Below are 25,777 nucleotides of genomic sequence, written 5' to 3'. Positions count from 1 at the left end.
AGAAGTGTTTACCCCTGAGAGCTGTATGCTATCAAAATATGTCCATCGGGTACTCGAATCTTACAAAAGCTGATCTTAAACTTTTCCTCATCAAAATAGGCTGAATATCTATTTTTCTCTCTTTCTAGAGGTCGTCTGTTTATTTACATCTAAAGTAATTTTACAGCTTCTTGGGTGCCCTTCCAACATATCAGTATGTTTTTGAACCACAGTCACAAACACATGTTTTATATATAAAATAACAATAAATTGTCAAATACCGCTTGTCCTTTAAGTTCACCACCATTGCATAACAGCACATCAGCATTCTTGCTCATCCAGGATTAATATGCCCACGACCACATATCCCATAGTGTGTGCTAGAATTTATGTTCACAGCCCAGTCAATGACTAACTAATCTAAAGTATTCTTTTTACTTTAACCATAAGATCACACTGTTCCTTTGCCAACAGCCTATTATACAGCATCTCTTTTTAATGAAGAAACACTACGATTTCCTACAACAGAAATAAACAAACAAAACCAGATTTGCATATTCATTTTAGATAAACACACATAATGAAATGCTAAAATGAACCTTTCTGAAAATCTACAGACCTCTTAGCTCTGCAAAATATAGGTAGTAATCTCACAAGGACAGACTTCCTAATGATTTCTGATGATTTACATTCATAGTTGGGTCAGAGTAGGATGTATGGGGACAATAAAAATTCTTCTCCCTATAGAACACAATGCAAATTGGGCAGCAAATATTCTGTCTGCGGATATACAAGCAGATGGAGACTTTCTAGAGTTTAATAATTCCCATTTTAAAAGCTGTTGTCATCATTTATATTTCAGTAGCATTTAAAATCCGTGGCTGGGATTGCGCTGAGCAAAACGGAAAGCAAACAGAGCTGGCAGACCAAACAGTCAAGTCAATGACTGGAAAGGAAAATGCAAAACATTGCCCATGGCTGGTCAGTTTTAGAATCAAGAGCTCTGACTATCCAGTTCAAGTCCACCTACAGCAAGTGTTATGAGTTACAATGGGCGCAGACAGCCACTTGGATGAAAATGATGGCTTGCCTTCAGAAATGATTGTAAAGTTGAATTCCACTCTCGGGTACACTGGTGCGTGCGAGGGAAATTCTACTCTGCCAGTGAAGCTACTTCAGATTTATATGGATTTAAATGAGAGCAGATGATGGGCTGTAATCTGCTACCTGGTTTACAATAGCTCAGAAATGTTATATACCTTTACTATAACAACTCTAATAACCATCCTCTTGAATAAAGAAAAATCAGCTGATGATATTAATCCCAACAGCACATAGTGAATGACTCCAATGAACCAACCTGCCAGCTGGTATAAACATACCAAACAGGAGAAATGATGGAGCGGACACAGATTTGGGTGGACCTTGTCATGCCTACTGGCTAACTTTTCAGCGTCTGGTACTCATCTGTATTCAGGGTGATATTACCTTTTATAAATGAAAGATGGTCAACAGTTGTCAAGGCAATTTGCAACTCTAAGTCTGTGACCGGCCTCAGTCAGAAATGTGCCTTTATCTTCCTCCAAAACAGCTGAGCTGTAGCAGAAAGTGGCTTTATGGTGCTTGGCTAAGTCCTGGTGCAGGGGAAGGCACTCTATTTTTGAGCCTAACCAAACACTTCATTCCTATTCCGAGTCAATAGCTTCAGCCAGGTGGAGCTGGGCCCGTCAAAGAAACTACTGAGAAACTACAGATGTCACTACTTCTGGGAATCTAAGATTCAAATCTTAACATAAAAATATATATTCGATCCATATAGAAATAACAACATCTATTCAAACTATACCTACAGACCAATATTACATAGATTTTTTTTCTTTCTCAGCTTCCACAACAATTAAATCTTCACTAGTTGTCAAGGTATTTGGGTTTAAAAATATATATATTTTTTTTTTTTTTCATAAAATTGAGTTACAGGATTGAATATTACATAGTCTTTCCTTGGCTTGTCAAGTTAATTTTGTGTTTACCACATTAAAACTGGCTCTTTCTCAACATTGGTTTAAGCTAGGGGTTTTCCCCACTATGCTTTCATTTTCTCTAATAGATGATGACATAGAACAAATATAAATAAGCAGTCATTTAAAATAGTATTATATAGTAATGCCTCTTTCAGGCAATCTCAGAACATCTGTCAGAATTTCAATCAGGTATTATAATAGAAAAATAAGTATTACTATGAGTAATGATAAACACAGTAACTCACACTAACTATATGTTTACTGTGGAAGGACAAACTCTTTCCTATGGTAAACCAACCCTATCTCATACCAGTGATACAATTTGATGTGTTGATATCCTAAGTCTGACAACTCCTACATAAAATAAAGTTGAAGAGGAATATATTTTTATTAAATGTGACAGATACAATGGTGTCAAGTAGCTCAGTGCAGAAAAATAAGACATTATCATAAAGTTTAGATGGACAACCACATTAACATTCAAGTAAATTTTACTCTCAGAGGCAATAGCTTGCTCATCTCTGGGGAACTGAAATGGTTTCAATGGCTATCAGGAATATAAACTGCCATAACAGGCACAGCCTACGTGCGGACTAGGAGACTGTCAAAAAAAGGCTGACATTAGTATACGCTACTTCAAAACCCAAACAGCATTGTAAAGTGCGTATTTCTATATATTATTGCACTTGCTAGCCTTCTTCCAAAATATTCCCACATATTTGCCTATATAGTAATTTGCATGTACAGTGTGCAATAAGATCTATGGCATTAAAGTAACCAGCTATCTACACAGAACAGGATGCCTGGATCTCTGAACCCTACTTCTACTCAAAAAATTAGCACTCTAATTAGACAGGCTACAAAGGAGGAATTTAGAAACACTGAACAGCCACGTGTCTAGGAAAAGCAAAGCTTAACTAGGATTGAAACTGAAAAGGGACATCAAGGGCAACAAGAATAGCATCTACGCTAAAGAAGAAAGAGTCTGGACAAGAAAAATATGGGCCCACTGCTAATCATGGTGGATGTAGCACACCCTGGCTACAGCACCTTGGGCTGCATTTAAAGGACCATAGCCAGTAGATAAAAGTCAGTACTTTTACCCAGTACTCATTACAGTACATCCAGCGCACCACATTCAGTACTGTGCCCCCAGTACAAGAAAAACAGTGACAAACTGCAGCAACTTCAATAAAAGGACGTAAGCGCTAGCAAATTATTCTATAGGCAATTAGGAGAAATTTCAGTATCGGTAGACCTTGTCCTTAGGGAGATTTCAACTTCCCAGACATCAACTGGGAATATCACACTGCTGTGATGAGCAGGTCTTGGAAATTCTTGAAGTTTGCAGGAAATAACTTCTTGTTGCAGGCACTCAGCGAGCCAACTAGGACAGATGCCCTCCTAGACTTGCTATTTGTCAACAGACAAGGACTCTTGGGGGATTGGATGGCAGATGGCTGTCATGGCCACAGTGATCATGAAATGGTTTAGTTTAAAATTTTCAGTGTAATGAGAAAAGAGGACAGCAGAGTTGCTGCCCTGGACTTCAGGAGAGCAAACTATAAGCTATTCAGGGACCTATTTAGCAGAGTACCCTGGGAATCCGCTTTTGAAAGCTTAGGAGTCCCTGAGTGCTGGTCAGTCTTTAAGAACCACCTTTCAGAAGCACAGGAGCAGGCAATTCCACTGTGTCATAAGTCAAGCAACTGGGGCAGACCACCAGCTTGGCTGAACCGCAAACTCCTTGTGGAGTTCAAGAGGAAAAAGAAATTGTATGTCCTCTGGAAGTGAGGTCAAGCTTCACAGGAAGATCATAGAGCCATAGTTTGTATATACAGGAAGAAGACACAAAAGCTCAGTTAGAACTGAAACTGCCCAGTGTTGTTTCAGATAACAAGAAGGGCTTTTTAAAGTCTCTTAATTGCAAGAAGAGGTCTAAAGACAACATTGGACAGATGCTTGGTGAAGATGGTCATCTGACTAATAGGGATGAATCAAAAGCGGAGGCATTCAGTGTGGTTTTTGCCTCAGTCTTTAATAATACCGATAGACCTTGGGCTGCCCGATCCCCTGAACTGGAGGACCACAAGTGTAGGAACAATGACTTTCCATTTGTGAACACCGAAACTGTAAGGAACCAGCTGTAACAGCTGAACGTTCACAAGTTTATGGGGCCTGATGGGATTCATCCAAGAGTACTGAAGGAGCTAGCGGATACTATGGCATAACCGTGCTCGATCAGGTCTTGGGAGTCTGGGGAGGTCCCTGCTGACTGGAAGCAGCCAAGGTTATTCCAAACCACAAAAAGGGTGCGAGGGAAGACCCAGAGAACTACAGACCTGTTAGTCTAACCTCGTTTTCTGAAAAACTTATGGAGAAGATCATACTGTGTATTACTGAAAGGCATTTAAAGAATAATGCAATCATCAGGCACAGTCAACATGGGTTCACAAAAGGAAAGTCCTATCACCCGCCTAGAGGATGAAAAGAAACCAGTTGTATTTTTTTCTGGATTTTAGTAAGGCTTTTGATAATGTCCCTCACAGCATCCTTCTGAACAAGTTGTCCAACTGTGGGATGAGTGGGTTCATGGTGCGCTGTGTGAAGAACTGGCTGAAGGGCAGAGCTCAAAGGGTTGTAGTGAATGGGGCTGCATCTAGCTGGCAACCGGTCACCAGCGATGTTCCTCAGGGCTCAGTTCTAGGGCCAGTTCTGTTCAGTACATTTATCAGCAATCTGGATGCAGGACTTGAATGTACTATTAGCAAGTTTGCTGATGATACCAAACTGGGAGGTGCTGTTGACTCTCTTGATGGACAAGTGGCCTTGCAGAGGGATCTAGAGATTGGAGCATTGGGCTATGATTAACGGGATGAAATTTAACAAGTCCAAATGCCAGATTCTGCACCTAGTGCTGGGCACAAGTATAAACTGGGAGAGGAGTGGCTATAAACCAGCCCTGCAGAAGGACATCTGGGGATGCTGCTCAACAGTAGGCTCAATATGAGTCAGCAGCATGCCCTGACATCAAGAGGGCAAACCACATCCTGGGGTGCATCAAACACAGCATAACAAGCCGGTCAAAAGAGGTGATTATCCCACTGTATTCAGCATTGGTGAGGCCTCACCTTGAATACTGTGTGCAGTTCTGTGCCCCGCAATTTAAGATGGATGCAAAGGTCCTTAAAGGCGTCCAGGGGAGGGCAACAAAGCTGGTGAAAGGACTGGAAGGAATGTCCTATGAGGAACAGCTAAGGACTTTGGGCTGGGCTGGGCTGGAGAAAAGGAGGCTGAGGGGTGATCTCAGTGCTCTCTCCAGCTTCCTAAGGAAGGGACGTGGAGAGGGAGGTGCTGAGCTCTTCTCCCTGGTAACCAATGACAGAACGCATGAGAATGGTTCAAAGTTGTGTCAGGGGAGGTAGGTGGTCGATGTCCCAAGCCTGTCAGTGTTAGAGGCATTTGGGCAGTGCCCTTAATAACATGCTTTAACTTGGTCAGTCCTGAATTGGTCAGGCAGTTGGACTATATGATTGTTGTAGGTCCGTTCCAACTGAATCAGACTATTCTAAAAGGCAACCAAGATGGATAGAGGCCAGAGCAACTTCCTTGTGAGAAGATGAGGGAAGGAGGTTTGTTCAGCCAGGAGAACCCCCTCAGGGGACCCTAACAGAAGCCTAACAGTACTTATGAGGAGGTCATCAACAAGACAGAGCCAGGCACTTCAGAGCAGTGCCTAGTGGGAGGGCAAGATACCACAGACAAATTTAAACTCAACATAAGGGAAAAGTTTTTTCACCATGAGGACTTTCAAGCATTGGAACAGGTTGTCCATAGACATTATGCAGTCTCCATTCTTGGAGGCTTTCAAGACTAGATGGGATAAGGTCCTGAGTAACCTGATCTGGTCCACTGACCCTGCTTTGAACAGGAGGTTGAACTCGATAACCTACTGACGTCCCTTCTAATCTCAATCATTCTGTGTCTGTAATTTAAATGTCTGCATTTGAGCTAGTTGTCTAAGATCCCATTATAGTCAGTGGAGATCTAGTCAATACCATTAATGGAGTTTATTCAATAATGCGTATTACCAAATGTAGATGAATCAGATCACTTCATTAACTATATGGATTAGCTCACTGTTGAGTAAAGATAACCTTCATGAACTTGACCAGCTGCAGCTGTTCACATCATATACACACAGTCATATGAGCTCCTCGCACTATGTTTAAAAAATCAGTTTCAAAACACAACTCTTCCCACTCTAAATAAATAAATAAATAAATAAATTCCTTTGAAGTGTCAGAACCCTGAAAGTACACATTGTATTTCATCAGAAAAAAGTTCAGCCAGCTCTAGGAACAATTTTTGGTATGGATTTACTGAGAGGAATAAGAGAGCTAAAAGTTCTTTCATTACCAATGCCTGCTACAATGTATGTATGCATTAAGGCTCACATGACAGGAAGATCAGACCAAAGAGCAGGCTCCCATCCCTTTTGCCCCCATCTTTGATGTCCCCAACTATCAGTGATACTAGCCAGAAGTGTCAGGGCCCTGAGTACACCAACCGGCTCCAATTGCCCTGCCCAGTTTTAAACCATCTTTGTAAACCTCTTCTCCAGCCCACAGGTTTAGGTACTTGGGTTAAAGGTCTGCTCTAATACAGCACAGCTGCATGACTCTGGATGAGACTTCTACGGAAAGAGCTGAGCCATGGGAAAACTGCTGTGAGAAGCTCCAACTGAGGCTTCTACCCATGTAGCCTTCACCCATTGGCTTGGGCGTTGCACAGAAGCATCTGCTCTGCTGTAGATATGCTGTGCTTTGGGTGTAACTTGTTGATGTTGACCCCGCCTTGATGACTTGACTTCTTGGCTCAACCTCAAATCTGCCTTATGACTACAGACTTCACTGGCAATCACCAGCGGACTGTTAGCTGAACTTTGTTACTGTCACCAAACCTGCTCTCCTTGTCCTGTTCTGGTACTGTGGGACTGCACACCTCATCAATGAGGTCACCATCTTGCTGTCACTCTCAGCTCCCGTGTTGAGAAGCCCAGTCAAGTTGACTGCTGACAGCAGTTGACAGCAAAGGATTCAGTAGCATCACCACTAATGCAAATGGAAGCATAAATGGCAAATGTACATTAGGACTGACTCAGACTCTTGGACTTCTTGTTGATCTATTCAGATCCAGCAATCTACAGAGCCATAGGTCAAGTGCTCCTTCAAAATTTATGCCTTCAGAATGCTCTTTAATAGTACTACTGCTTCAAGATGCCATTCCTCCAAATTCTGTTTTGTTTTTTTTTTTTTTTCCCTCCTTGAAATAATATGCATAGACTAAAAACATTTTTAATGTATTTGCCTATAAGAAACATGCTGTGATGTCTTCAAGTATAACTCCCCCTCCCCAAATAAAATAAAAATCTAATTGCACCTTTAGGAAATCTTGAGATAAGATCCAAAAAGTACTGAGCAATTACCCAAAAGTTCCAACGATATACTTTCTTTTTATTTATTTTTTTTTTAGCAATTATCGGTATGTGACTAAAGTTTCTAATCATAAACAAGGTACATTTTTTCAAAAGTTCTCCATCTATGCACTAAATCATTGCACACAGAAACAGAGCAGTACCACGAAAAACCAGCATGCATCACTTCAAGTGACTGTACCACATTAGTCACCTTCCTAAAAGATTGCGTTCATCATAATGGTCTTTACTCAGGAAGAATGAAATTTGTCACCTACACTCCTAATAAGCTTTCTCTTTCTTTTTGAATAGTTCAATCAAGAGGACTGAGCTCCTTATAGGATAAGTCACTCCTTCAAAGGAGTGAAACATAGCAGCGCTCTACCCATAAGTAGAAGGCTGAAGTAGATCAGATTACTCATAAGTAAGTTTATTGCTTGTAAGACTAAGGCTTGAACTGTTAGTTTCCAAAATTTCCTGAAAATTGTTGTAATTTTGGAAATGTAACTTGCAGGGTTCTAGTGCCGTACCTTTGAACATATCTGGAAATAACTAACAAGAGCCAAAGTTTCTCACCTAATCAGTTCAGAAGATGAAGCTCTGAAATCCTAAATGCCACTATGAAAGTATAACCCCAGAGACAGAATGCAAGCACTTAAATCAGTACCTTAGTTCTGCTTCTGTTAGTTTTCAAGGCTGACTTGTTTCAGTATTGCCTGACAGGATGTGACTATCTACTAAAACCAAGAAACATTTTTATCAATTTGAACAGTCGCTACATGATGCTGATTGACCAATGCTAGCCTCTCTGAAATCAGTCATTTCCAGTAGCTCCTGAGAAGTAAATCAAAGATGACATTTATATTACCTATATAAATCACTAATCTTGAGACTCCTCTCTTCTAAAAGGCATCACTGAGACTTTCAACATTTACTTTAGCTGCCTCAAATAGACATACAGAATACATTTTTAAGAGCTTGATGAGCTTCAGCTGCATGACAAAAGATATATTCTTTCTGATAGCGATGTCTCCAAATGTCTTGCTCTTTTGCCACAGCTCAGCTGACTAACAGTTTATCTTACAGTCTTTTATAATCATCCTTTTTTTCCTGGTTTAGAGCTTTAATGTCTCCAAAAAGAGCTTATGTCAGTAGAAGTCAGCAATAAAAATTCCTGATCAAACAGAACTAGGTGAAGAAAATCCATGATGCTTGAGGTCGAAGAAATCTAATTCACTGTCACTCTTAATTAGGTAACACCATCCTATTTATTTTCACTAATAATCTGTCTATGGAAGTTCTATCACTTGTAGTCACACAAGGAATCTTCACAATCAACCATATTACTTATATCACACTCTCAAATGTCTTGCCAAACCAAAATCCTCCCTAACTCCTTCCCTTATCTCACCTTCCGAGTTACTTCAACAGGCCTGATAGGACTGTGCTGGCAGAGTAGGAGTAGGTGCTGCGGGACTTCTGCACAGGCAAAGTGCATCGCCTTCGCATGGCCCAACAAATGGAGAAGAAATTACTTGCTCCGTGACTTCCCTTTCCTTTCTTACATGACTCACAATAACTTAAACACTTAGTCTAGTTTAGAGGCTGTTGGTGCCATGGCTTTTCCACCTGTAATGAAGACTGATGGCCACTGCAAAAGTTAAGACAGTGTCTTCCTGGTGAGCACCCTCCATATAGCACTTACAGACTAACATTTCTCTTTTAAGTAGCTTCTTGTGGGAAGGAGGAGTTTTAAAAACTGCCTGGTGTGAGGAAAGACTGTCCTCAAGAATTAATTGTGGGAACCTTGTAACCTATAAACTCCATGGGCCCCAAGGAAAAAGCCTGATTAATTGAATTGATCAATTTGTGACTGATCATTGAAATCCACTCCTGTGACTGACAATCTGCAGACTTGCTATCTTTATCTCTGTAGGTCATGCATAATTCAAACATACACTGCTTTCACTTTCCACACTTGAAATTATATTAGAATGCTCATTCGGGGTCTGAATCAGAACCTTATAAAAATGGACCTCCTATATTCTTTCCTTCTACACACTGCAAGGTCTTACTTGATTTTATTCTGCTCATATATAGATAAAACCTTCCACATTAAGCATCCAAGCATTGAAGAGACTCCTCACTTTTTTGGCTGAACAAGGAAACAATTTCACCAAAATTAAAAAGAATTAGCAATAAGATAAGGTAACAATTTAGACTCTTAATTGGAAACTAAATGGCTTGCAAAACTTACACATTAATCTTTGAATGAACCATTTGCAATGAACCTCTGCACTCCTCTACATTTACCCCGTCAAATACGAGACTCAGCAACGTATTCTAACCACCATAAAATCCAACCTCTAAAAGAGAATATGCAAAAATACACACCATCTTCAGCTACACAAGGAAGTGATATACGGTATGAATCTATGTATTCGAGTCTCTGTACACGTCCATTATTTTTTATGATGCTAAGAATGGATAGAATAGAGACTGAAGCACCAAACTAAATCACGACACAGATAATTTCAGAGCCCTTCTTTTTAATACTTCCGCAGAAATAATTCCATCTACCGTATTCTTCCATGCTGAAGCACCAGCTTTAGGTTTGGTAAATGCAGGAGACAAAACGAATATAACTGCAAGGAAATACACTTATGTTAACAACTGAACTTATTACTTTTTATTACACTAAGTTGCAAATAATCATCCTTCTGTCAGCACCTTCTTCTTTCCACTTGTCTAGTTTCATTTCTCTTAATGTTTCTAAAAATGGATCTTACTTTTTGGTAATTAAATAAAATGAGATGTTCACACGTTTAACTTTAGTATCAAGTGGAAAATAGGCAATAAGAATAACTGTTTTAGAATGGCTTAAAATAAAAGGTGGAAAGAAGAGAATGATACTATAGCTGTAGTAGCGCTTTAAACACAAAATTCAAGATGCATCTCTTCTCAGACAGATTCAGTGCAACAGACTCGAAGTCAAGTGTAGAGAAATAAGCAATGCCAAGGAAACAGCAGATGAGATCTGTCAACAGAAATAAATATTTTTATCTGAACAGAAACTGTAGATGAACGGTAAGTTCAAAAATGTGAAAGGACACAGAAGGTGTACCAGGGAAATGACTAGTTTGTACCAACTAGTACCCGGCCCTACTTTAGCAGCAGGTACACGTTTTGTACTTAGAAATTCAAAGTATGACCTTCTTAAAACAGTGTCAGTCTATCGGCATTCCTTTTCCTTTTTATTGAAGGAATTGCGTAAATAAGGTTCAAACACACGAAGAGAGGAACCTGTGCAGAGGAAACTGGTGTGCCACTGCAAGGACACTTTGATCTCTCCTGTTTTCTATTGCAGAGCATATAAAGTTTAGTACTGAAGGAATTAAATGCTTTTCAATGCATTTTTCAATGATCCCTCAAAGACAATGAAGCCACTTTTTGAACAATGTATGTAAGCAATAGGAAACTAATTGAAAAGGATATTAAGACCCTGCAACACACACAAAATTAATCCTAGTCATAAGAACAGAACTAATCAATTGGAATAAAGCAAACTGAGGGAAAAAGCTATTCAAGAGCTGTAATCACTATCATAGCTTCAGAGTTCAGAAAGAAAATTAGCGTAAACTTTCACAGACATGCTCTAAAAATTATATCCTGCCTGCTGATGAAGACCCAAACATTTCACCCTGATTCCTGTTATAACTATAATAGAACAATAATTATTTGCTGGTAATGAATAGTGTACAAAAAAAGTGGAACTTATAATACCTGCTATAGTAGAATTTCACTCTAGTGATGATACATCTATTTGGATGTCATGTCCCTGGATTTAAAAAGCAAATGACTACTTATTTTTGAAGAGCAAGTTTACATCAAAAAATACAGATAATGTGCTTGTAGAAAATTATTAATTATATATGGAAAAGTCATCCAAAAAAGACCATTATTTAAGAACATTAAACTCTTCATAGATTCTATTAGAACATAGGCATTAGCTGTTTTCACATACATGGAAGTTCAGAAAATAAATCATTACCAAATAAATTTTAATTTCAGCATACTTCAAAGGTTTGTAAATTGCAAGATGCAAGGCCTCATATTTTACAATATATATATACTATTTCAAGATATGATACAAGTTCTGCAACTGCAAAATCAGTTACTAACTAATGAAGTTACCTAATTAACCCTGCATTTGTTTTTCCCCCACTGCCTTGGAGCAAAAAGAGACACTTTCAAAAATGAAAATCTTTAACGTAAAAGATGACAAGAGGAAGAAGCCTCACGGTTAATAAAAGAAAATAGCGATAAGTATATATGTGTATATACCTCACTCCACCCAATACAGATACTAAAGACAGTTACAACAAATGTATCTGCACTTCATTCTGGATAGACAACCAGGAGCAAACTCAGATGTGCCCAAGGAAATCACCAGGGAAAAGGCATCGCACCTCAGACCAACAACTGGAACAACCCAATTCACCATGTGTTAAAGCTGAACCATTCTTGATTCCAGTTACCAATAACATACAGAAGAAAGGAGGGGGAGGGGAGAGCAAGAATTTCACTGAAGCCTCCAATTATGACTGTAACTAATTATAAGACATTATGGATTCAAACAAATGTTCCTTTAGCTCCACTGTGCATTATGCCTCGTAAAAAAGCATTGATCAGATTTGTCATTTGAAGGATGACATAGCACTAACACAAACCTTACAGGTCTGGAGAAAAAGCAGCACAGCTAAAATATTTAAAAGGATGCCAAATCAAATGAGAGATTATGTTTTGATCAGGAGATCCTTCTGCTGATAGGTGATATAGAAGAAAAATGGCAGTGCTCCTACTCTTTAGAGGTCTGGGATAACAGTGTAATTGAGTCCCAGCTATACTGGGCACACGACTTTAAAAATTCACTACGCAGCACAATACAAGTGTTCTTGGCTCAGACACGATTCAGGACAAAACAGAAGCGCATTGTAGGTCAGCACAAAGGTGTACGTACAGAAGCCAGCGAAAGAGGTAGTTCTGTTTTACTTGTTCTGTAATGAGTACAAAGCCTACACTTTCACAGTCTTAGAAATGTCACAAACTGACATCAACCTTGAGCAACCCAAAGCACATTCAACATTTCATTTCTTTTTTTTTTTTTAAATCTAAACTAAAACTTTGTTTTCATCACAATTCTTGTCTTTCTACAGTTAAAATTAAACATTGCAAAAATGTAAATACTTTTAGAGATAATGCTGGAACTTTAATCCAATGTCCAGTTCTGACTGTAAAAGAAAAGTGGAAAACAACTCTATTACAAGACGCTAAAAACACCAGCCAGAAAGTTGAACATGTTGAAACCTTACTGCTTTAGCCAATTTTCAGTGTAAAATAGACTTTTGATCAAACAAAATATGTAGCGCATATTTCGATACAAAAGCATTTAAGAAATATCAAGTATTTCAAATATTCCTTTTTTCCTACTATAATTCAAAAGCAAGAAGACAGCATCCGCAGCTGCGTATGTGCTCAGGTGGTTTTGTATGTAATACGTCAGAGTTCAATGTTTCAGTGAAAATTCCAGTTGAATTTCTTCGGAAAAACAGTATTTATATAGAAATTGAAGGGTTGGTGTGTTGCTTTGGGGGAGGAGTGGAAGGGTGGGGAATAGGAACAGGTGTATCTGACAGCTTTTGCAGACAATAAAGGACTTGGCATCATATTTGAAAAATACGAAGAGATAGTTACTAACTAATATCTTGAAGACAGTAGTTACAGAAGAGTTTGTCAGCATTTAGAAATACGCATGTTTATGATTTCTACTTATATAAATGATATAAAACTTCAGATCAATGACACTTCAAAAAAATTCAGAGATTTGTACTGACAACTACTGATGAGGATCAGAGTTATGTCATCATCTTCAATGTACTCCTGTATTTGCAAATTATGAGTGAATGTCACAGTAAAATAAAACAAAACAAACAAACAAAAAAATCACAACAATATACTCCTTCTGGATAAGTCAGGAAAATGTTCAGAAACCTCAAAAAATTTTTGAAATATTATAAATGCATCCACAGGTTTTAGCCCAATTGTTCAGGTAACTGCTAGGACACAAAACCTCCTCAAAAAAGTAACTACATTCATTAAAATAATATATTTAAGGGCAAGATTTCTTATGCTCGGTTTCTAACCTCTACATGACAACCGGACCATTTCCAATGTGAAGGCTGTTTGCTAAGGAAAAAAAAAAAAAAAAAAAAAAAAAAAAAAAAAAAGATTACTAACCTAGAAATACTAAAAACAGAAGACCACCATATGGTCTTTCAAGTCTTGTCCTTAGAAGCCTAGGTTACCTCACTGTCTGAGTAATTTCATTAACCTCCAAAACACAGATGGAAAACTAACATACCTCATCGTTCTTCTCAGTGAGTGTCCCGGTCTGATACAGCCTACTGGCTATTAAGTTTGTTTTTTTCTAGTGACTGCAAAAATATATATATTTTCTCCCCCCCCGACTCACCAGCATTTTGTACAAAATTCAGTCAGAATAGTTTAGAGGCAGCTAATCCCCCTCTTGAGCATCAGTCCATGACCTCCTGCTCCAAATGCTGCTAGACAGCATCTCAAACAGCTTAGTGGCATGAATCTAATCTCCTTTCCACAACTATAGAATGGCTTAGGCTCTCCTCAACCTTCCATCCTCACTCTTAGCAATACTGGAGAAATCGATTTAATACATAAATAATATTAAATCTAAAGCCAGGTTTGTTCTCATGCTGGCCTACTGAACCATATGCATTTCAGAAATATTAAAAATAATTGCCGGCCACTGTAATTTTAAACAACACTTACATCCTTTCCATTACTCAAGAAGAAGTACTAGTGTGTAGCATACAAAACAGGAATCAGAAGCGTGCCCCACCTTGCCTGCTTCTTCTGTTTATTTACACCTTTAGGTTTAATTAATTATTGTTACTACTGGCCACGCGTCATGCAAGCAGTTAAAAATTGCAAAATGCCTTTGATTACACTTGTGCAATCCCATTCAGTTCGAAATCACCACACAGCAGTGGCACACAAGTGATTTTTAGACCTGCTTTGTGCAAAATGTTGACCTTCCTTTACCAACGTACTGTCATGGTGTGGCGAACCTTAGCTTTTTGGTCAACAGAAGCATGACAGGAAATTTTAAACATGTGCAGTAATTGGGACTTATTAACTGCTGTAACAACACGAACAGTTTCATTCCATAAGAAATAAGATCACAAAAAGCATGCTAATGTTTAAATTTACAGTATAGCATCTTTTCAGAATTTTACTAAATACTCAACTTTCTGTCCTAGTAATCCAACTATTACATTAACAAATATCCAGTGAAACATATTCTGGTTTCAGATACAGAAAATCCTCAGAGATATTTTAAAAAGTGCTGTTACGGCATTTGTTCCTAGAAAGAGCACCCACTCTTCATATTGCTGGAATAGGAAAAAAAAAAGAATTCACTTGAAGCTCCCCCTATAGCGAATCCATCAGAACACCAAAACCATGTAAGCTCTGATAAAAAGATTAATGCTTTGCATTTTTACGATCACAGAAGTTTTGACAGTGTCTGCACATACCATCAGCATGATCAGATAGTAAGTAATGTCTTACTAAGGTATCTCAGCTGGGCAACGAGAATTAGATTTTGTCTGTTTGCTTAATAAAATCCGGAAGTGGGTCAAAATGTTTTACACTCATTGGGTCTTATCTTGAAATTAACACCAATATTTAAAGTCTGTAAATCAAGCATTTTTATTTCTCAGTAAAACATGAACAAAAATAGATTGCTCTGTAATGGCAAAGAAAAAAATAAAATATCCTTATCTCAAGAAAATAAAGTATCTTTAAAATATTATTATAAAGTTCACCAGAAAATTTCAAACTTAGATGCAATTAATACCAGCTTGGCTTTCAGAAGATTTCTTCCTCATTTAATAATGGGACACCAACCAAATTTCTAATGAAATAAGGGACAAGAAAATCACCTGGCTCACGGCCAGGTCAGTAATTTTCCTGATTATCTGTTTCAGATTTGTGACTCCAGCTTGACCCTCACTAATACATGACCCTCACTAATAATAGTCTATAAACTCCGATTTCCTAATGGCACAGGAAAAAAAGAAAAAAAGTAAACCACACGCAAGAATCAACACTAAAAGCTGTGTGTTAATTGTTCACCTAAGCATTTTATGTTTCAAGGGTGCAAAGTCATCTAGAGATGGAATAAATGTATATAGGTAAGGAAGTAATTGCGTATGAATTCCAACCGGATAAGGAAAATAGCCAGCTCAACAGGAACTGTGTGTGTAAACATCCCTTTGGATTTCACGCCATCTATGGCCATTACCAACGTTAATAAAACCATCTGGCCTTGCATAGCTTTATGTCTATAACTCATTGTTTGTTTCAATGGTATTTATCCATCTTTGGAGTTCTTCATTCTGAGAGGTAATTTGGAAACTTTTAGAGGCCTGAATAAAGAAAACAAACAGCAGGCAATTAATCACGGTAATAGTGCTTCCATAGGTCACACTATTACTTTGAGTAATGATACCAATCTTTTTTACTCCTGGAATTTAATTCTAGGGGGGGGAGAAATATATCCCTAATTTTATGGTCATAACTACTGGAAAGAAAAATTAACAAGAATGCAATCTTATAGCTAATGCCTTGACTACTAACCCCAGAGCTCTAAGAAGCCTTGCTTTCAAATAAAGTCCCAAGATCATCATGTTCAGAAGTAATCATCAAAACCTGAATGCCAAAAAAATGAAACTGCATTAGTGTATAACTTGCTTCAGACCAAGTAGCCTTACCGAAATGCAAGACACCTGTTCCAAGAAACTTGTGAGAAAGTCAGGATGTTTTCATTTCCCTCTACAGTGACAACAAATTCAAACAAAACCATCACAGGACATCTATTAATTAGCTTATCTGGATGCAGCGGCTTACTCTTGGCCTCACTTCCTCTGTTGCAACTCAAAGAGTGCAAACTCATGGGGTCTTGGAGGAGACCGGGAGATGAGAAGCTTGGCTGTAGCATCCCAGGAACAGCCTAGAGCTGGGGATGGGAGTCCTGAAGTCACATGCCTACTTGCAGATCTGTATTTTGCATATAATACTACTGGAGAACAAATAAACTCAACAAACCACCACCACATTGTACTTGACCATGAGCAGGCTTTAGTATTATTGTTGGTATTATCAAATAAAGCAACTGTAGCTGACATACTAAACAGCACTGCCTCTGGGTGAATTATTCTCACGTCAGATCCCCAAAAGGGGTTTCATCTAATGTCGGGACTCCAAAGGGATTTAAACAGAAGCTAGACATTGCTCAAAAGGAGTGGCTCACGCCATGTGCAAAAGACAGAAGTTCAGGCCTCTGGAGAATCATCAGGACAAAGTAGGGTTTTTTTGGAACACAGCTTTAGCTGAGGAATCAGAGAAGAACAGAAGCTCCTAACATATACTTACAAATATCGTGCACAACTCAAGTCTTTTTTTTGCACTGAAATACCTCTGCAAATACCAGAAGCGTAACTCTGTCGATGAAGTGTAAGCTCTTCAGTCTTATGTCACAGGTGAATTCAGGCACTATTTTTTTTTTATTTTTGAAATATTTACCTGTATTCAATTTTGAACATCCATCAAAGAGTCACTCCATATTAGCTCTTCCATTCTGTAGATACACAACATGTATTCTACAGGAAAAATAGAAGAGGTGAGTTGTTCTGCTGTTAAAAATATTTCCCTTTTAATGTTGTTTCTATTATGCATATTCAATTAGTTAAACAGAAGAAGTCGGATACTTCATTTGGAGTTAAACTGATTTCATTCTGACAGTCAGGAAACACACTGGGGTTTTTATCATCTAATATGCACTCTGTTTTTCAATGCCAGATTTTATCTTCCAAAATAGTAATTAGTAGTAGTTTTAACATTTTCTCAATTATCAAGACTTATCATTTAATGGATAAAATTTCCATAACCTTCAGTGAATACATTGTATCAGCCTGTTATGTTTTGTATTATTTGGCTACTGTTATTAAACAATAATAGCATTCACTTTCTTATAATCAAAATTTTAAAAGGAGCTTTAAATATAAAGGGAGAAGGAAGAGGCAGAGAATATAAATTATGCAACTGAAAGGAGTGGTTGTTTTTCTCTTTGTATCTTAAGTGCAAATTCTTCTTCACTGTGTTTCCCAGACACCATCTGTTTCCAAAACAACTCATCATCAAACACAACAGAGAACACAGGAACTTCTAATAGGAGTTAAACCTGCCAACTTGCAGAATGGTCTGAGCTTTCCCAACTAGGAAAAATATGATAGTACAGAGTTGTTAATGAATTAAAGAGAGGCAATGGGTGTCACCTCAGATGATGCAGTACACCATTTTAGGTATTTTCATTAGAATCCTAGATGGCTCATCACTTTACAATGTCCCCGCACACTCACTTTAAGAGGTCCAAGCCACATTCGGGCATTTAATAGCAGGGCTCATTTCACTTCGGATAGGTGTGGGGGGGATATATATATTTTTTAAGCCTACGATTAAAGCCTGAAATACGGGTGACACCCACTGAGAGCCTCACTCCATTTGCAATTAGGTATCAGTGAAAGTTTGGAAAAAAAGAAACTGTTAGAATTATTTACATCAGGGACCCACCTGTGCCAGTACCATTTCTGCGGGATTTTAGGAGAAAGTACAAGAATCCAAGATGTACTCAGATATATGACAACACAACACAACAAGAGAGCTCCCTTCATCTCCAGAGAGGCCGAGATCAGTTCCAAAATGCTGGAACTGTGACTTCTAACAGTTCTTTCTGGAAGAGCAATGTACCATTTTTAACCTGGTTATACTATTGAGTTTAATGATAGTACTGCGCTTACTTAGAAAATGAGTTTATCTCTTTGCTTTTTGCTCTCTCTATCATATGTAGAGAGAAGAAAAAAAAATATTTATTTAGTTTGGTTTAATAACTAACATTGGGAAAACAAGTTATAAGAAAATAATCTAAATTCTTTTGGTGGGTCATACCTCTATTTCTAAAAAAGATATAAGAATATGGATCAGTGACCTATCAAGGTCACTGTTTTAGACTCCTGCTTATAGCCTCCTGCTATGATATCCACCCATGTCAAACAATTTCATACAGACAATATTTTCCGTAATAAATATATTAAGAAACATCACTGTCTATGTGAAATTGCTTATGTGATCTATTCTGATCACATCTCTAACAGATTACACCTTTTTCAAAGAAGAAATCCTTAGCAAGTCTGAGATACCACGTCTTTTCTCCCCTTCCCCCCTGACCTTGTCCTTCATTCAAAACAATTCTCTCCTTTCTGTAGCACCAATAATTTATTTCACGCGTGGAACATTTTTTACTTCCAGGTACCTTTCCAGATAGCTATCAGCAGACTAAAAAGCGCTTCTGCTGTTCCCTTGGAAGTTCTATTAGATTAGATCCATTAGCACACTCGCATATACACACACTACATTTTGAGCTCTTTCTGTTCATAACATCTGACTCTATTACGATGTTATTCTTTCTCGTTGTCCATACCAATTCTGCAAATTTGGATATCTTAGTTTTCCTTAGCCTAGTTTTTAAACATTCTTTTTTATTTTACTACTACGTTAACTCATCACAGGTTCTATATTCCTGACCCTGCTGCCCCAACACACTTAATTTATTATAGGCAACCATCTCTGCTCCTGTTCAATATTCTGAACAGCTTCACTGAGTTTTAAATGCACAAAATGGTCGTTGCCACACACTTCATTTCTGGCTTCTGCAGTTGCGATCTTGTGCTTTGTTACTAAAAATAGAGCTGCTTCCAACTACCTGAGCTGGAAAGCTAATTACAGAGCTGGTAAACAGTGCTCCTCCCTATTGAGCAAATGGCAGAATAAGGAGTCTGCTAATGCACTAGGGCGCACATGGTCCTGTGGGTCTTTGAAATCTATCAAGTGTCATTTATTTAATCATCTGTGGCTGTTTGCTTCATGGATAAATTACTATTTAAGTAAATAACTGTTTGACTGTTGGATCAACAAATCAGGGAGAAAGAGAACAATCAGCCCATTTCAGCAAAAAAGTATTCTAGCCTAGTTCTTAGCTTGCACAAATCAGAGTAATTTCACTAAAGCAGCATATTGTTTAGACTAGGTAAAAGTCTAGTTCTCTTATTTCCTGCAGAAGAGGGCTTATTAAGACGACTGACTGCAGCAGCTTAAAGACTTTTTTGAAAGCTATTTCTGTCCCATACAGGCAAGAACAAACAATTGCCACTGTAAGAAAGCACCTTCTTCCATTAAAAGTACTCTCAGACATGTCTGCAGTACAGCAGCACGCTGCCTGGAAAACATTCCCCGCTGGAAGATCTTAAGATAGAAGTGCCCACACAGCTTAGATGCTCCTCTGTATTTGGCAGTGAAACACTGGTTTCCCGGCTCCATGGGACTAACTCTTACCATATCGCCCAATAAAGGCTTTGTTGGCAAAAAGGTTTCAGCCATCACTCAGTCAATAAAACTCATTTTCAACCATTACTGAAGCAACAACATATATATAATACTTAAGCAACTGTTAGAATCACTGCGATACAGCTGCAGCCCCAAAGCTGTAAAATACATGTTACGTTTCTTCATCCAAAACACTTTCTGGGGGCAAGAGGGAATAGCCTTCTGGAATTATAATTTTTTTCTCTGAATGCAGAATATAGGAATAGAAGAATTAGGTAGAAAACCACCAGAAAGGCTAATTTTAAAAAGCATTTCTATTTCTTCTTCCTAAACCCCCAAAAATAGAGACACACGTAAATAAAACCTCCAAGACCGTTCTCAACACGTTAGAAAAGTTTGATGGTGGAAAACAGTATGCTAGTGAGCATAAACTATTTGCTCATCACCATGTTGCCATCACGTAACAGGTATATACTATATATAATGCATATAGGGACAGAATTGCTGTCTGAGGTTAAATACATTATTCACACAGCTCATTTGGGAGAGGAGAGGATGAGCTCCCTCTTCTGTCTCCCATCTTCATGAAAAGGAAAGTCAGGCTGTCCTCAGCCAAGCAAACTAACTCCTGTTGTCAAGGAAAAGTGGTTTGCCAATTTTTAGCAAAAATGATTGGAAAAAAGAACATAAGATGGAAAACTGTGGACAGAGATGGAAACGTGTGTATAAAGAAGAAGAAAATGCAAGAAGGAGCCAAAGAGGCAAAGAAAGGCATGAAGAAGGAAGACTACAGAAAATCAATAGTATTTGAAGCTCTACATATTCCAAAGAGTGGAAACAGAGAGAATCCTCTGGCAATAACAGCGATGTGAAAGAGAAACAGAATACCAGACTTTTCACCTTAAACAGAAGAAATACAGTGAGTATAAATCTGGACACCACAAGGCAGTCCCACACCATTACACCTAAGCCAACTCTGAAGAAGTCAATTCATGCACGAGGACTTGCACATTTTAGCATAGTGTTTCACCAGAACTGACACATCTTGTTGCTGTGGCATTCTGTGTATGCACACTAGAGTGCCTCTGGTGAAAGTCATATGCTTTTTCAACATTTAAAACGTAAATAAGTGTGTGTGTATGTGCATGCATGTGCGTATACGCACACGTGTGTGTGTGTATGGGGCAGGGTGCTGGACAGTGATGAAGGAATGTGTGTGTTTGATGGAATTCAGTGCACAAGCAACATTAAAAGTCAACTGAATCTTGGCTTTCCATCACTGATCAATCTTACTGTGTTTTCAGACTTTTTTTTTTCTGACCTAAATGACCATGAAGACAGTAAACAACATATGCCTAAATTAGATAAAATATGCTTATCATAGTAGGACAAATGCCTTTCAAATGACAGTGCACTCCAGAAAACAATCCGCAAAAGCTTATGAAGGCAACATAAGCAATATTTTCCCTTCGGCTTGATATTTTGCCCAACATTAGTTCTCCCCTTAAGGCAGAGATGTGATAACCTTTAACCTTGGGAGCCATTTCTAATTTATTCAGATTTCAAAGACAGAATACTGACAGCCACTTTCCTCATGTGCTACACAGATCAACTTACACATTTAAATTGCTCAGAAGTATTTTTCTGCGGCCTGCTTCTATTGAGTTGAACTTGCCAAATTGATACAGCAAGTATGGTGTACCTCCACCTTTCTGTGAAGCTAGTATAAAATTTCCAATCCCCTTGCCAAAAAAAAAAACTACGAGAAAGAAAGGAAGGAGCGTAAAAACATAGAATGTGAGGAAACTGTTGGAAATAAGTTGCTTAATTCTTTTAGACATAGGTTGGCCCTACTGGATCTGTCTTGGGCAGCCACGGAAAAGGCACTTTCAAACTCACACTCCTTCATGAATGAAGTAACTCTATGAACCTTACATTATTCACACCAAAAAAAAACCAACATATTTCACCATGCAGGTATCACTCAAACTTCAACCTTCCTTATAAGTACATCAGCATGTGCAAAGACTTCAGAGACAGAATAAGATTAATGGAATAAATTCAGGGATATATCAAACAGGAGGGAAGGGGAATAACTAAGCATTAACACATTCCTTCATTCAACAATTGTCTGAATCAGAGGTATTGATTAAAGAAGCACATGTACTGAAGCATATGAAAAAGAACTTTATCCCATGATGGACTGAAAGTACAGTAGCTTCTGTGTCACAGTAGCACCAATTTCAAGAGTTCATAACCATTATTAACTACCAGCTTACGCCTCAAAAACCTAGCAACCAGCCACACCAGACTCCCTTAATCTGCAGAAAATTCATTGGAAGTCCTTTCTGACTACTGACCAAGTTTCGTACAACACAAGTACTTAATTTTAAAAGCCTTCAGATGATGAAACATTCCATTTTTTCTCGACAATTCAATAGCTAAAAATCAGCTACAGCCTGGTCTCCGCAGCACAGGGAGCCTGCAGGTAAAAAGCAAAGGGTAAATAGAGACTCCATGGCCTTACCTCAGCTATGTGCGGCATTGGGTTAAATCCACAGAGATTGCACACAACTTTCTTGCACTCTGTACACGTATTAAAGTTGGGGGGATCCTTAGAACCAATATTTAGTCCAGTTTTACAAAGGGGACAAGATGCTTTAGGCTGGCTGGCTTTCTCCGGTTCCGACAGCCCAGCAGGTTTCTGAGCTTCAGCAGCCTGAGGCTTGCTATCTTTAGCCAAACCAGGTTTCTTTTCCAAATCAGATCCTTTAGTCGTTAAAACGCTATCCGCTTTTGATGGCTCCGATTTTTCAGTCATAAGAGGCTTAGCTTCTTTCTTTACAGGAGCAGGTTTTGGAAGAGGCTGAGCCTGACCAGCCTCTTTGGGGGCTGCCTGAGAGGCCGAAGGCTGTGATGGAGGCTGGGGCTGCTTCGCCGTGGGAGGGGGGGCTGACGTCTGAGACCCCGGCTGACCTGCTGTGGAAATTAAATTTGAGGCCTGGCTGAAGATTGAAGCTCCAAATCCAAAGAGCTTCCCAGTAACTGTTTCTTGTGGTGTTGTAGGCTGAGGCTTAGGGGCATCAGTGATGCCTCCCAGATTAAGGCTGAAACGCCTTGATTGCTCGGGAGTTTTCTGAGGTGGCTGGGGCTGAGGCGCCGACTGTGGTGGTGCTGGCTTGGGACCCGTCCCCGCCTGTGGGCCCTTGGGAGCTGGTTTGGTATCAGGCTTTGGGGCCGGTTTTGTTTGCGACTTCTTAGGATCATCTTTTGTTTGTGCTGGCTCGACAGGCTTTTGAGTTTTAGCATCTGGTTTAGCCCCAGGCTGAGACGCGAGCTTGGGATCTGACTTCTGCCGAGACACTTGTGGAAGGGGTTTGGAATCTGGTTTATCCCCAGCTGGATGTGTGTCCTGTGACGGCTTGGCAACCTCTGGCTTGGGGGAATCCGTCACTTTCTGTTGAGTTGGCGGAGGTCTGGGACCTGCCGAATCCTGTTTCGGCCCTGGTGCTGCAGAGGTAGGCACAGTGTCCGTCGTAGGCTTCTGTACACTGGGTTGGTCTTGCTTATCTTCAGCCTGTGTTGGCTTGGCATGATCTGACTTTGGAGTAGGATCTATTTGCGGGGAGATCTCAGTAGGGTCAGCACGAGGTTGTTTCAATTTTACAGGGGGAGACCCAGGCAAGGATGGTTGCTTTTTCTGTGGCAGGGTTTTTTTCGATTCTGCTAGTTGCGAAGGATCATGTTTTGGAGAAACATCTTTCTTTTGGACTGGCTGTGGCTGAGGAGATGGTTTAGCTGCTGAAGGTGGAATGGGTGTCTTCTGTTTAGGTGGAGGTGGCTGTGGCCCGGGACCTGGTGCTAGGTCACCACCTAATGCTCTTTGCATCTGGCAGTTTAAACAGAGCCATTCCTTAATCTGCAGGAAAAAAAAAAAAAAATTTAAAAGTATTTTACTTAAGACAAAGTTAATAAAGTCAACATAGTAATAGGCTATTCTAGTGTATGGTTGGTTGTGTAAAAAGGGAGAAATATTACCACTAATACTGTTTTGCAGTTGACGTGCCCAACTGGTTTTTTCTTTCTTCTCTGCATTCCTGTCATTTGAGCTATCGCTGAGCCCATGCTTCTAATGGCTTCACATTCAGTTTACACACAGCTGAATATTACAGCATAAAAACCCGGCAGAATGAAAAAACGCATTGGAATTTCATGGGACCCAACAGTGATTCATTTATAGCAATGATTTGCCAGAATAGAGAAAAAAAAGACAAATACTGCTAAAACAGTTTGACACATCAAGTCTGCTGACAGAAAACAATAATCAGAATTAAAACACAGTAAATGCATAATTACCTTTAAGCATATATCTATTAAGGTCTTCATCCAGCTTATGGGTTTGGTAATTCTTTAAATTTCAGGGCTCAAGTATTGGCAGTATACACGTATCCAGTGCATGAGGCACAGAGGTGTGTTAGTGGACACCATATAGTGGACACAGACTCACACTTTACCACCAATTTATGGGCAAGTCTTCATTTGGAATTATTAAGGAGCTTTTCCTAAGCCCTGATGGTATTATAAGTGCCATAATTAGGTTTCCCAAAATTCCTTTTTCATTAAAAGAAGCTCCCAAGGTATCTACTGCACACCTGAATACAACAGGCGCCCCTCTTTTCAACACAGAGGAGAAGGAATAAGGCAAATAACATATTTAACCATGTTTCTCGTTAATTTTAGTACCTCACAACTTTAAAACATTTTTTCTCCTTTCCAAGATGTATCACAGGAGAGGGAAACTTTATTTTCTAATAAAAGAGAAAATCCCAATAATCCTATGCGGTCATCCCTACCTTTGCTTTTGTAAAGCCTCACAATCTGAGGAAGGATCGAATAGGCTAAAGCAACACGTGGTCAGGAAGCATCACATGCTATTTTCCACATTTTACATCACTAGCAGAAACATTATAGGCAGCAAAAATGCCATTTAATATGGCAAAGGGTCCAGTGCGCCTACACGTGCGAGTACTTAAGCAGGTCATCTGTAGCTCTACTTCTATTCTTTAGTCTGCGTGTGAAATGCGGGGTACCAGCTACAGCATTTGCATGCCCAGAGGGAAACGGCAATTAGGAGGACACAGAATATAAATCTCTGATCTCTTCCCCTAAGGGTGATGACTTCTGGATCCTGTTTCTCACTCAGGTATGGAATCTCTACCATACACCATGGGATGAATCTGGAGGTACTATCTGCAAAGATTTTGTCTGCGTAATATCAGAGTTCACTGGAAGGAAAGAACTCTGATGCCATGGACTGAGGCAATGAGTTAATTATTTTGGTGTGCTTTGCCAGCCTTGCGTTTTTCCAGCAGCAAACATTAAAAGAACAGTTGGACACAGTTCCTTAAAACACAGTTATTCTAATTATTCTGATAAACGTGGTATATACACACTCTGGAATATTAGTTTGCTATTACTATCAGTTTCAAACAGATGCCCGATTTTGGCCCCGCCTGTAAGTTCACAGTAATGGAGTTACCATCCATAATAACGCTATCTTCTATCTTCAGTTTTGAGTGCGTTTTTTTTTAGGTTGTTTAAACAATTATCCGATCTACTTGCAACCCATATAGCAAATGACTTAAAAAGTGAAACCAACTGAAACAAAACTGGAACACCTGTTTAAGCTCTGCTTTGAATTATTAAAGGAATTAAGTTCACAACTGCACAGAGGACCTGAGCAAAGATTACATTTACCTTAACT

At 39.0% G+C, this 25,777-nt stretch overlaps 1 protein-coding gene across 1 annotated transcript in view; it reads right to left on the bottom strand.

Annotated features, from left to right (window-relative positions):
* The window catches only part of PCLO (piccolo presynaptic cytomatrix protein), a gene marked incomplete at both ends in the record, with an annotated part of 381,090 nt that overhangs the window by 337,198 nt on the left and 18,115 nt on the right, over positions 1-25,777 (bottom strand). The window contains one exon of the mRNA XM_082487957.1: positions 22,541-23,932. Coding sequence (XP_082344083.1) covers positions 22,541-23,932 — 1,392 coding nt within the window. The remainder of the gene's footprint in view (positions 1-22,540; positions 23,933-25,777) is intronic.

This window comes from Vanellus vanellus (assembly GCF_965231255.1).
Source record: "Vanellus vanellus genome assembly, chromosome: 1".
Taxonomy (NCBI): domain Eukaryota; kingdom Metazoa; phylum Chordata; class Aves; order Charadriiformes; family Charadriidae; genus Vanellus; species Vanellus vanellus.
Note: the sequence above shows the minus strand (reverse complement) of the source record. Positions and strands in the feature narration are given on the sequence as shown.